We start from the raw sequence: 12,132 nt of genomic DNA on the forward strand, positions 1-12,132 counted from the left end.
TTGGGGGAGCTGGGAGGAACATCTGTGGTCTGGATGTATTGTGTGAGAGAAGAATCTATTTTCAGGAAAAAAAATAAAATAAAACAAAAGCTTTGGTTTGCAAGCCCAATTCCTTAATACCCTTAGCACATTCCCTCTACAATAAGGACTGCAAATTCTCAAGGGCATTCTTTCAGCCTTGGTTAATAGGAAGCTGTTTGATATTTGAAATGTGGCCACAAATAGTATAGATATCAGATGTGTTTAAAATCTGATTTTATTGAACAAAATTTGAAAAACTAATTAATTAACGTACCCATGTGTATATATGTGGGAATTCACAAATATTATAGCACTGTACCTTAGGAGCAACTTGGAGGAATCAGCTCTACTCTTCCAACGTGTTAGTTCTGAGAATAAATTTCAGGTCCTGAGGCTTGATGACAAGGACTTCATCTGCTGGGCCACCTTGCCTGTCCTACATATGGGCTTCTTCATGTAGTTTCTCCATGGTCACAGTGTAAAAGTTAAAAAAAGTTCTTATTGAAGCAGTTTCCTGTAACAGAATACCATCTTAACCAAGATTTTTTTGAGGTCAGGATGACAGTTTCTAAACAACACACACAACCTCTCTAATCAAGCCCTGCCATTGTGTTATTTAAATATGCTTATGTTTTATGACTAAAAATGAGCCTGGTATCCCTTTTCCCTCCACGTATGTTAAGGACATCATATGCTCACTACTAATGTTAATTATGTTAACCCTCTGCCCTTTTCATTTGGTATTGTTAGTTATCAGTTGTGGAGACCCAGGTGTCCCAGCCAATGGACTGAGGTACGGAGACGACTTTGTGGTCGGCCAAAACGTTTCTTACATATGCCAGCCAGGCTATACGATGGAGTTAAATGGCTCCAGAGTCAGGATGTGTACAACTAACGGAACATGGAGTGGAGTTATGCCAACATGTAGAGGTACGGAAATACTTCTGTCAGCATCGCCAAGTAATAAGCCTGACACATTTTCCTGTTTATATAAGTTAATACATGTTTGTGTATATACTTACTGGGTTCTTTTTTTTGATACCAAAATGTGGGATATTTTATTTTCAAGTCCTAGTGTAACATGCAGACATTTTAAAATAGTATTTTTTTTTATCAAACTCATTTTTGACTGTGAGCAGTGACAATGAGCTCTAACACAGCAAGAGAACAAGGCAGAAAACTGGTATGTATTCACCACTGATACTTATACCAGTGGGTGGACATTTGTAAAAGAATGTCACTTTAATCTTCGGAGAGATGTAAGGCCATCTTTTTGTACAGAGGTAAAATAAAATGGTAATTTAGTAAAGCTAATGCAAATAATGGTATTTTAATATTTATGTTAAAGGAAACTGTAATGAATATCTTTGTAATAGCTTTATTTTTAATAGTTGATGTTTCCTTTTTCATGCGTCCTTTATGTGTCTAGGCGTGGATCACTTAGTATATACATAACATATTTTCACAAATATAATGATTCCAATGTCTTTCTTTTTTTGTTTTACATTTTTTTCTGAATAAAATCCCAGATAGTTTCATTTTATTGCCTGAATACTTAATCTATATGCAGTGATCCAAACATAAGTATTTATGTTTCAAAAGTTATTTGGCACCTTCATTTGTATGTATAATGAAAATTGAAATGTTAGCAAACTCAGAAATTTGTTTCTCCCACTGTTAGTCATCATTGCAGACTATTATCATTTCCATGTGTAGAGGTGTGTTACCTCTTTTTTCCTCTCAAATCTGACACTTTTCCAACCTGATTCTTCTCCTGGGATAACGCAACACAAGTTGATCAAACTTAAAATTTAAAATTAATTATGTATTTACAAATATGATCATAGGCTTTCAAATACAAATCTGCACGTTTTCAGGATGTACACTGAATACTGTAATCATACACTCAGTTTGTCTGTATTTGAAAAAAAAAATAATGATTTAAAGCACATTTAAATTCCCCAGGTTCCACGGTGAATCGAAACTTAGCCAAGGCACCCAGCTCATCAGCCTCACACGGTTACTTGGGAAATAATTTCACTGAAAACACATTATTGTCATCCTTTGCAGTATTTCAGATAGAAGCTCACCCTCTCTGTCTTCCCTTCAGTATTAGGAAGCTTGCTATTTTGTAAAAAGAACTGGAAGCCATTGTGCTGCCAATAGCAAGCATCATCCTCCAGGGTTTCATTTTAGGGATCTTTCTGGAAGACTAAATAGGAGGCTAAAACATGCTACCCTGCATTGTCCTCCAAAAGGTTAAATAGCACATATGCAGCTCTTAATGATAATTATTTATTTATTTCACGCTGAGGGCATTTCAGCAGCTGTGTCTAATTACTTTTAATGTAATTGCAGCTGTTACCTGCTCGGCTCCTCCCCAGATCTCTAATGGAAGGCTGGAAGGAACAAATTTCGACTGGGGCTTTAGCATTAGCTACATCTGTTCTGCAGGATACGAGCTGTCCTTTCCTGCCGTTCTGACCTGTGTAGGCAATGGTACCTGGAGTGGCGAGGTCCCGCAGTGCTTACGTAAGTAGTGACATTTTTATGATATCGGTACTGTTTTCACGTAACCTTTGCTGCTTAAACCTTTCAACTTGGCTAGGCTATCCCGGAAGAAGTCAAGCTCCCTACGAATACACAATTAAGATTTCAATTTAAAAAGTCAGTTTTCATTAACATAGCTACTTTTCTTTTATTCTAGTCATTATATTCCTTCCAGTTTGGCTCAGAATGTTTGAACGAAGGTGGTTTATTTCAATAAACTGAAAAAAAAAATCCTTTAGGGTAGATTCCATCTTATGAACCATTACTAACCAATCAGATTGAGAATCTAATTACATTGACTGTTGGACATGGACTTAACCACACAGCATTCAAAAGAGTACCATCTAGGTAATATTTCTAGACTCCCTCAGTGTTGCCGAAGCCCCAGATACTCCTTTGAAAGTGAGGACCATCTTGGAAAACGCCAGTGTGTTAACACAGCTGACTGCAAGACAGACAGGGGGAATGAGTGTGGCAAAAATGAATTAATTACTTTTGATGTGAATGAAATTTCTATCTAGGAGTTTACTAGCCTGAGAAGGTACCGCTTGGTCTTGGAGCACTTGTGTACTAGCATGAACAAGTCTCTAGAACTGATGTCCAGAAAGAGAAAGGAGGAAAAGAGATGAGAGAAAAAGAGAGGGGAGAAGGGAGGAGAGGAGAGAGAGGGAGAGATATTTTGATTCAGTGATATTTTTTTATAAATACAAGTGAAAGACCCCCGAAGAGGTACTTTCGTAGAAGGAGACCCACTCCCAGGAATCAGCGAGACCACGAGCTTAGATGCAAAAAAGCAAGAGGCTTTATTAGCGACATGGTTACCCGGGGCGGCTTAGCTTCTGTTAGGCCAAGCGCGCGGAGCCAAGGGAGGGGGGTCCTTATATAGCAAAAAGCGCAATACAGAAGCGAAAAGCATAGTTACAGGGATTCTATTGGACAACTTAATGAGGTACAGAGTTATTTCAAATCAGCATTTTCTCAAGGTCTAGTAGTCAGGCGAAACGGCCTTGGCTTTACTTATCTTCTTCCGCGTCCAGATGGCTGACCTTGGGACGGAGCGATCCCCATCAAGGGGGGGGGAGGGCGCCCTCTCGCCGCCGGGGGCTCCTTGCTTGGCCCCAGCCCCAGGGCACGGTGCCAGGCGGGCGTGCCGGGGGCGCGTGCGTATGGGAGTGTCACTGAGAGAGAGAGAGAGAGAGAGAGAGAGAGAGAGAGAGAGAGAGAGAGGGAGAGGGAGAGGGCCGGCGGCGGCGGCAGGGTAGTAAAGGCCAGCGGAGGTGGGGATCGGGGATCGGGAAGTGCAGGGGAGAAGGCATCCAGCGCGCGCCCCGCCAGCCGCCGACCGGAGGAGGAGGCAAACTTAAGAGAGAGCTCAGGGGCGGGGGTCTTTCACAAGGAGGAGAAGAAGAGGAAGAAGAAATGCTGATATGCTCACATTTAATTACTAACTACACAAACATAACAGGGCTAACTTAGTCCTGATGGTTTTCCATGTATGCTTTCTGCTTCACAGTGAAGAACACTTCAGAGAGTATATTCAGCCAAAACATTTTCACACATGACACTGAGGCTCATAAAGAGAAACTTGATGGCTCGAACTGCGGGTGATCCTGCCACCATTTAAGGACACACAGCTAGTTTTTATGTAGCTTGAGATCACACAGGCAGTCAACAATGCAGGCTGCACTAACGATCAGGCAATGGTGCCACATTGTTTGAAATGGATAGCCATTTCCCACCACACACTTAAATATCCTTCGTTTGAACTATCTTCCTCATAGTACTAATTGTCTTTCCACATGCTACCTTTGCTCCTTGATGCACTAATTATGACAGTTGCTTATTTGCTTTTTTCAAAAATTGATTAAAGTACCTGGAGATGAGTATTCTCTAGTATGTCCACAGATATAACCAGATGCTCTAAAGAATCTAGAATAGTGTCTGTCTTAGTAAGTAGAAGTATTTGGAGTGGATTCATCTGATTCATTTCTTAGCTATCCTACAATTCTGTGAAGTTGTTCTCTTCATTTGGTGACTCTAGAAAATTAAAATTCCCCAGTGTTGCTAAATTTGAACCTCTTACATAGGAGCGCTTGCCAACTTGATTACACTATTATCTGAAATCGAAGCAGCTCCGTACACTGGGAAATTTTTTCTTATGAAATGATCTGCAGTGGGCAAAGCTATTTTAACCCGGATCTTTGGGGATGGGATGATTCACTTCTAATCTGGGCCACACCTACTGGGGGCAGCCCCTGCCAAAGACTGAGGAAGGAATCTTGTCCTGTCTTGACTGCTTGTTCTCACTTGACATTCTAGGCCTACTTCTTTGGGATTCTGACGAATACTAAAGACCGACTTAGACATTTAGCCTTGGCCTGAAGAGCTAGAGCATCTTCCCTTGATAAGCATCTATGCCCTTGCTAGTTTGACCACAGTCTGGAGGTCATTCTAGTAAATGTCTTCTAAATGGCTGTCCAATGAAAAACATATACATACAAGTAATGTTGAAGAGACTTCACAAGATTACATATGTATGCATATTGTAATAGCTAGTTTTGGGTGTCAACTTGACTACATCTGTATTAAAAGAAAACCTAAGTGGCTGGGCACACCTGTGTGGGACTTTTCCTTTCCTTTTCTTTCTCTTCTTCTTCTTCTTCCTCTTCCTCTTCCTCTTCCTCTTTTCCTTCTTCATCTTTTTTTTTTCAAGACAGGGTTTCTCTTTGGCTTTGGAGGCTGTCCTGGAACTAGCTTTTGTAGACCAGGCTGGTATCGAACTCACAGAGATCTACCTGCCTCCTGAGTGCTGGGAATAAAGGCGTATGCCACCTTTTCTTAAGGCATTTGAAGTGAATAAACAGATCCCATGTACATGTGCTTGTGTTTTGTGTGTGTGTGTGTGTGTGTGTGTGTGTGTGTGTGTGTATACATATATATATATATATAGCTGCATCTATTTGTGTATGATTGTCCACATGCAAATATGCATGAGTGTGTATTCATTTGCACATTTGTGTGTGTATGTGTATACATGCAGGCATATATGTAAAGCAGTGAAGGTTTTAAATTGATTAATTACTACAGCTAATAGAGCTCCATATGAACCCCAGGTAGGCTAGATTACAGCTTTGTCCCATGCAACTGAAGATTTATTGTTTGGTTATGATGAATTGATATCAACAAAAATTCAAAGGCCCTGGCATATACTACATAGCATACCAGATGGAGAACATTATCTAAATATCCTGTTTTTAAACATTGTAATTTATATATAAACTAGAACAAAATTGCAAATTTTCACTGGGCTAGATTATCATACATGTCCGGTTAGTGCACTATTTCAGTTAATTTCCATGGCTTTTAGGAGTTATGCACTCTACTGTATCCATCACTTTTGTGATAAGTGTCTCCCTTTTAACTTCTAGCAAAGTTTTGTGGCGATCCTGGCGTACCGTCCCAAGGCAAGCGAGAAGGCAAGAGCTTTATATATCAGTCGGAGGTGTCATTCAGTTGCAACTCTCCTTTCATACTAGTGGGATCAAGCACGAGGTTATGTCAAGCCGATGGCACTTGGAGTGGTTCGTCACCTCACTGCATAGGTAACACATATAAAGGGTGGTGAAGCTGTATTATTGAAAAATAATAGATGGGAGGCATGGATAATGGTTGTCCTTCTATGTAAAAATACAGGTGGCCTAATATGGGAGGAGAAGTGTAGAGCCATTTAGACAGTACTGAGAGTTGATGTAAGTGGCATAGGTCATGATCTTTATCATATTAAACTCCCAGAGGAGGCCCTGAAATATTTTGATCATGTCCAAGTGAAATGAAAAAGTCATTCAGAATAGCAGCATTGAAGAGTAATATTATTTAAAAATATTTTAAACAAAGCACATTCATATAAGACGGAATTTGCTCCAAAACATAGATTGTTGAATGACTCTACATATATATCTGCTAGCTTCACAGTTCATGCCTCACCAACTAGCTTCTATGGAAAGAATCAACTCATAGATATCCAGCCCTAACATTCCCAAGATGAATGAACTACAAGTATCCATACAGTCCAAGGTATCAATCCTGATTCCATGAATAGCTTTTGCTTCTTCAGGAGACTATTAACCTACCATATATCTCAAGCAAATCATTCATACACATAGATTTCTTGAATAGCCAGTAATTTTTTTTTTAACTTTTCATCTACAGAGTTGCTTAGGAATCAAGCACTTTTTTTTTTTCTGAAGAAAAGTTTCAAAGTTTAAGAACCACATAACACCCATAAATGAAGTCAACTTGAATTCCTTCTTTTAAAGATTTATTTTTAATTATGTATATGTGTGGGTGTCTCTGTGTGGGTAGGTTCATGCGCGAGCAGAGTTAGCAGAGGTCACAGTTGTCACATATTCCAGGAGCTGGAGTTACGGGCTGTTGGGAGAGGCTGGATGTATTTATGGTTAAGACCTGACTCAGGCTTGTTTCAAAGCCAATATGTGCTTTTAGCCACTGATCCATCTCTCCAGCCTCATCCTGATTTTATTCTTATGCTTCAAGATTTGGAAGTGCTATTAGTATTACATTAATTATTATTATTATCAAGGGCACATTTGCTAAATCCATGAGTATTTAAAATTGATTTCCAATAGAGAAATACACCTGTTACAACATTTCTTTCCTTTTTTGGAAAGTTTTTTATTAGTTCCTCAAGAGTTTTGTTCTTGTATATTAAATACTATCCTCTTGGTATGATAAAACGCAATGACCAAAGCAACTTCTAGAAGAAAAAGTCTATTGAACTTACAGTTGGACATCCATAAGGGTACTTCTTGGGTACTGGGGATTATAGGTTAGGCATGGTTGTAAATAGGATTTTCTTTGGGCTACCAGCTCACAAAAAATGACAGAGAATTATTAATTATGAAAGCTTGGCCTTAGCTTAGACTTGTGCCTAACTTGTTCTTATAACTTAAATAAATCAAACCATATTTTATATTCACATTCTTTTACATGACTTGGTTACCTTTACTCTGAACTACCCATCTTCCTTCTGCCTCTGGCTGGCAACCCCACTTTCTTCCTCTCTGACCTTCTCTGTCCTCAGAAGTCCCAGCTAAGCTCTTCCTGGCTAGCCAATGGCCATTCAGTTCCTTATGAAACAAACCACAGTGACACTCCTTCACAGAGTGTAAAGGGATATTCCCCAACACATGGTGTATAGATCAAAAGTTCAGTTGTTGATTCACAAGCATGAAACAGAGAGAGTGAACAAAATTTTTGGTAAAACATTAAGTAGCTCAATTACGCAAATATGAAACTTGATACAAATGGGATCATTTGAATTAAGTGTATTAAATGATTTTTAAACTGCACTGAAATATAAGTAAATAAATCTTCTTTTATAACCCCTTAAAAAAAAGAAGTGTTTTGAATACTTAAATTCTCAAAGCAATCCCCCCAACTGGTAACATACCTCTACCGTCAAGGCTACACCTCCTAAATCTCCCCAACCATAACCCCTAACTGTGGACCAAGTGTTCAAAATATTTTAAACAAAGCACATTCATATAAAACGGAACTTGCTCCAAAACATAGATTGTTGAATGACTCTACATATAAATCTGCTAGCCTAACACTTCATGCCTCACCAACTTGCTTCTGTGGAAAGTCAACTCCTAGATGTTGTCATTCAAACTACCACAGTGTATTCTGCTCATATTCACCTTCTCAACTAATCCTAGATTCAGCACCCCTCGTCATCTATACAATTTTGTCTTTTTTTTTATGACTCTGTGACCAATTTGTACTGCCCAAATTTTCTTGGAAGTATGAACTCAGTAGAACCTGGCTGATACTCAAGGGGCTCCCTTCCTAGAGAAAATGATCTCTCCCTCTTTAAGCAGCTAGTGATTGCTATAGAGTTACATTGCTAAGATTGGGCTTGTGTGCTCAGCTTCCATCTCCACGGTGGGATTTTGTTCGACTGGGACTTGGACAAGTTTCATGCATGTGGTTTCCACTATTGTTAGTTCATAAAGAAGTGTTACTGTTTGAATTCTTTATTTTAGAGCCCACTAGGACGTCCTGTGATAACCCAGGAGTCCCAAGGCATGGATCTCAAAACAATACATTTGGATTTCAAGTAGGTACTCTTTTATTATTACTTTTCTGTATAGTATAGCATAAAATAGATTTCATTTTTTATATCATCATGTATATTATTTCAAAGTATTCTTATTCAAACACCCCGCTATACCCCCTTATCCTTAATCTCTCCCTTCCTTTATACAAAGAGATTCTGCCTTATGATTTCATAACATGATGGCTTATCTGTTCATTACATATGAATATTATTTAACTCTATACCACATATATGAAAGAGAACATGTATTATTTGTCAGAGTTGGACTTTGTTTAGCGTAATGTTCCCTGATTTTATCCACTTTTCTTCAAATATCATAATTCTGTTCTTCTCTGCAGCTGAATACATGATTCTTATTGCAAAAAACTACAAATGGCCAATCAGTGTGGAAAACAGTCTTCAGCATTCTTATCCTGCAGGGAGAGTTAAATTACAGCTGCTTTAATGATGTATTTTACTGTATTCAGATTGGCTATCACCAAAGAAACAAAATGTTACTGAGAATTCTTACGTACCCATGCTTTTCTTCTGTCTTTTGTTTGGTTTCTTTTTCTGTTTGCTTCTTTGAGATTTGATTTTACTATAGACGCTAGATGAACCTCAAGTTCATGTTGCTTTTGTCTCAACCTTCCGTGTATAAGATGGCAGGCATTACTACCTTGCTGGATTCCATTGAGGACTTTGAGTAAATATACCCATTTTACATGAAAATTGTCCCAAAGTCGGTCCCATTTGATTTTGTTGACATAAATAGAAAATAACGTCAAACTCACCTCGGTGTTCACATAGACATGAGTGAAGAAATTCTTTCAGAAAGGAGGCATGGCTAATGAAAATAAAAATATGCTTTCAGAAGACATAGAAACTGAACTTGAGAATAATACAAATGGGAAACAGATGGCAGTCATAATTAGAAAATCCTTGGGCAGCATTTATGAAGTGAGTGGTTATAGTCATAGTAGTCGTAGCTATAGGAGTTATAGTTGTAGGAGATTATGTCAGAAGATGAGGGAGGCTAAGGAAGAGATAGCCAAAGAGTGGCCCAATTGGGCAAGCATATGCTTATTCAGTATGCCATGGCATTGCTAAAAACAATCTGTGCCCAATCCATGCTTTTAAAATACATACTTGAGTTGTCCTAGGAGACTATTTCAGCATGTAAACCACTTGTGTGTGGTTTACAATTTTATCCTTTTTCAAAATTTAGATTTTAGGCAGAGATTTAGAAAGGTTTCCAAGGGTCAAAGGGGAACCCCAACACATGCTTATTCCAAAAGGAAATCGCCAATTTCCACATTACCCAATTGCTTTCTGTTGCAGGGTTTTCTAAATTGTCTTATCCGGAGGAAAATTCAGTGTGAACTTGCAAAATGTCCATTTCTAAGGGAAGAGCTCATCTCAAGTGCCATATTTTTGTTGCTAAAAATAGTTTCCACTTATCTACTTTTCAGGCACAATACGAACATTGATTTCAGAGTGTTTTTCAATTCTTCTGGTTTGCTTCAGTGTGTTCCAGATAATACCAAACTGCAAAAGCATGTTTCTGCCTTTGCTTCATAGGTATTTTAGAGAGCCTTAGCCTCATACCACTATAAAAGGTTATTATAAATTGATCTAATTGTAGATAAATGGGGAACTAGTTACATAGCATTACTTCTCAACACCAAGACAAAGAAATTGAAACAGTATTTGACTTGTTTTAAGCACATTAGGAATTGATGAGAGTATTCTAGCTGAGCATATTTGTGTGTGTGTGTGTGTGTGTGTGTGTGTGTGTGTGTGTGTGTGTGTGTGTTGGTTAAAGCATGCACAACATGCACAGATGTGAAATTTTAATAGATTTATTGATTTGTGTGTGGGGGTGGGTTACTAGGGCACACCTGTGCAAACTAGAGGGCAGATTCAAGTGTTGGTTCTCTGAGTCTACCATCTGCGTCCTGGGGATTGAACTCAATTTATCAGGCTGGGCAGCAAAAACCTTACTTCCTGAGCCATTCTCCCAGCCTTCGGGGTCATTGATATTAGTAACTGTTCATGAAATCCACCTGATTTTTATGAGGTTAAAAAAAAATCACTGGAGATCATGGAAAGGGAATACTTGAATTCAGAATAGCAATATAATAAAAAGAACAGGATCATTAGCGTTGAATTTTTGAATTTTTATGTTTATACTCTTTGAAAATTATCACAAATTCAGCATAATTTTGAAAATAAATATATTCTATTTTATTTTATTCTACCAGGATAAATGTAAGTTTCAAGTTATACCATTATTGTGCCAGTATTATTGTAATTAAAGTATACTGAGTATGTTAAAGGCATGAATTTTCTTACTAGCATATGGTTGACATGCAGGAATATAAGCATACATGTCCTACACATATTTACTAAGTCTACATAGAACTATCATTATACAAATTATACAAGTTTAAGGATAGGTATTTTGGAAGACACCAAATAAATATTGTTTCTTATGCCAAAGTTATATTTTTGAGTGGAGAAAAGTATCTTACTTGCAAATCAAAAGAGAAACATTCCACACTTGAGTATTGCAAATTATGTCCCAGAATATGCTAGTTCCCAAGAGAAAACGAGCTGTCCAGAGTCTAGAATCTAGGCATTGAATAACAACATAGTTTTTTTTTCTTCCACTCTATGTCTGTATCTTAATTTCCATTTTTCTGGATGCTGTATATTTCCAAGAGTGTGTCATCTTTGTTTATTTCACAATCTCATGCAGAAAGTATCTGTCTTGGTAAAAGCAGTCAGTAATACTGCTCAGTGGTAGGACATTTATCTGACATGTATGAGGCCCTGGGTTCTGCCCCAAGCAGTGGAAAACAAAGGAGAAAAACAAAAGCAGCAACAACAAAACCAAAATGAAACTCCCAGATTCCTAGAGTTAAAAGCAATCTTTCTATCCATCTTCATTTGACTGCTACCTCACTGTGAAGTAAAATTATAACTACAGAAAGATAGCTACAGAAAAAAATAATCGAAAAAAGTCGAGAACTGCTGAAGTGATCAAGCCATTTTTAATTTTTTCTCATTTTTAAATTTTGTATATGTAAGGTGATGAAGTAGATTTGGGGATATAAATTTTATTATTAAAATGTAACATATACCATCTGTTGATACAGATGTTTAAATGGTCTTCTGGAAATGTCAGTGTCCAACATAATGTTTTGCTACCCAAAATAATACAAATGTGATTGCTTTCCACTGAAAATAGTCAGTTGTGGACAGTGGCCATGAGGCTGGGAAAGAGAGCTGTCAGAATGATTGATTAAACATCTAGATCAATTGTGGATTATGAACCAGGGACAGATTCTTCATTAACTGATGTATAACTCTTTAGGTAGACTTTGGACAAGGGAAGATACATTATTTGGATTCAGTATTTGTTTCATAAAGTAATTATA

At 37.9% G+C, this 12,132-nt stretch overlaps 1 protein-coding gene across 3 annotated transcripts in view; it reads left to right on the forward strand.

Annotated features, from left to right (window-relative positions):
- The window catches only part of LOC100774887 (CUB and sushi domain-containing protein 3), a 1,055,385-nt gene that overhangs the window by 1,020,421 nt on the left and 22,832 nt on the right, over nucleotides 1-12,132 (forward strand). For all 3 annotated transcript variants that reach the window (XM_027431430.2, XM_027431431.2, XM_027431432.2), the window contains 4 exons: nucleotides 772-951; nucleotides 2,380-2,553; nucleotides 6,000-6,173; nucleotides 8,637-8,710. In XM_027431430.2, the coding sequence (XP_027287231.1) occupies nucleotides 772-951; nucleotides 2,380-2,553; nucleotides 6,000-6,173; nucleotides 8,637-8,710 (602 nt within the window). The remainder of the gene's footprint in view (nucleotides 1-771; nucleotides 952-2,379; nucleotides 2,554-5,999; nucleotides 6,174-8,636; nucleotides 8,711-12,132) is intronic.

This window comes from Cricetulus griseus, chromosome 10 (assembly GCF_003668045.3).
Source record: "Cricetulus griseus strain 17A/GY chromosome 10, alternate assembly CriGri-PICRH-1.0, whole genome shotgun sequence".
In the NCBI taxonomy this organism is placed as follows: Eukaryota; Metazoa; Chordata; class Mammalia; order Rodentia; family Cricetidae; genus Cricetulus; species Cricetulus griseus.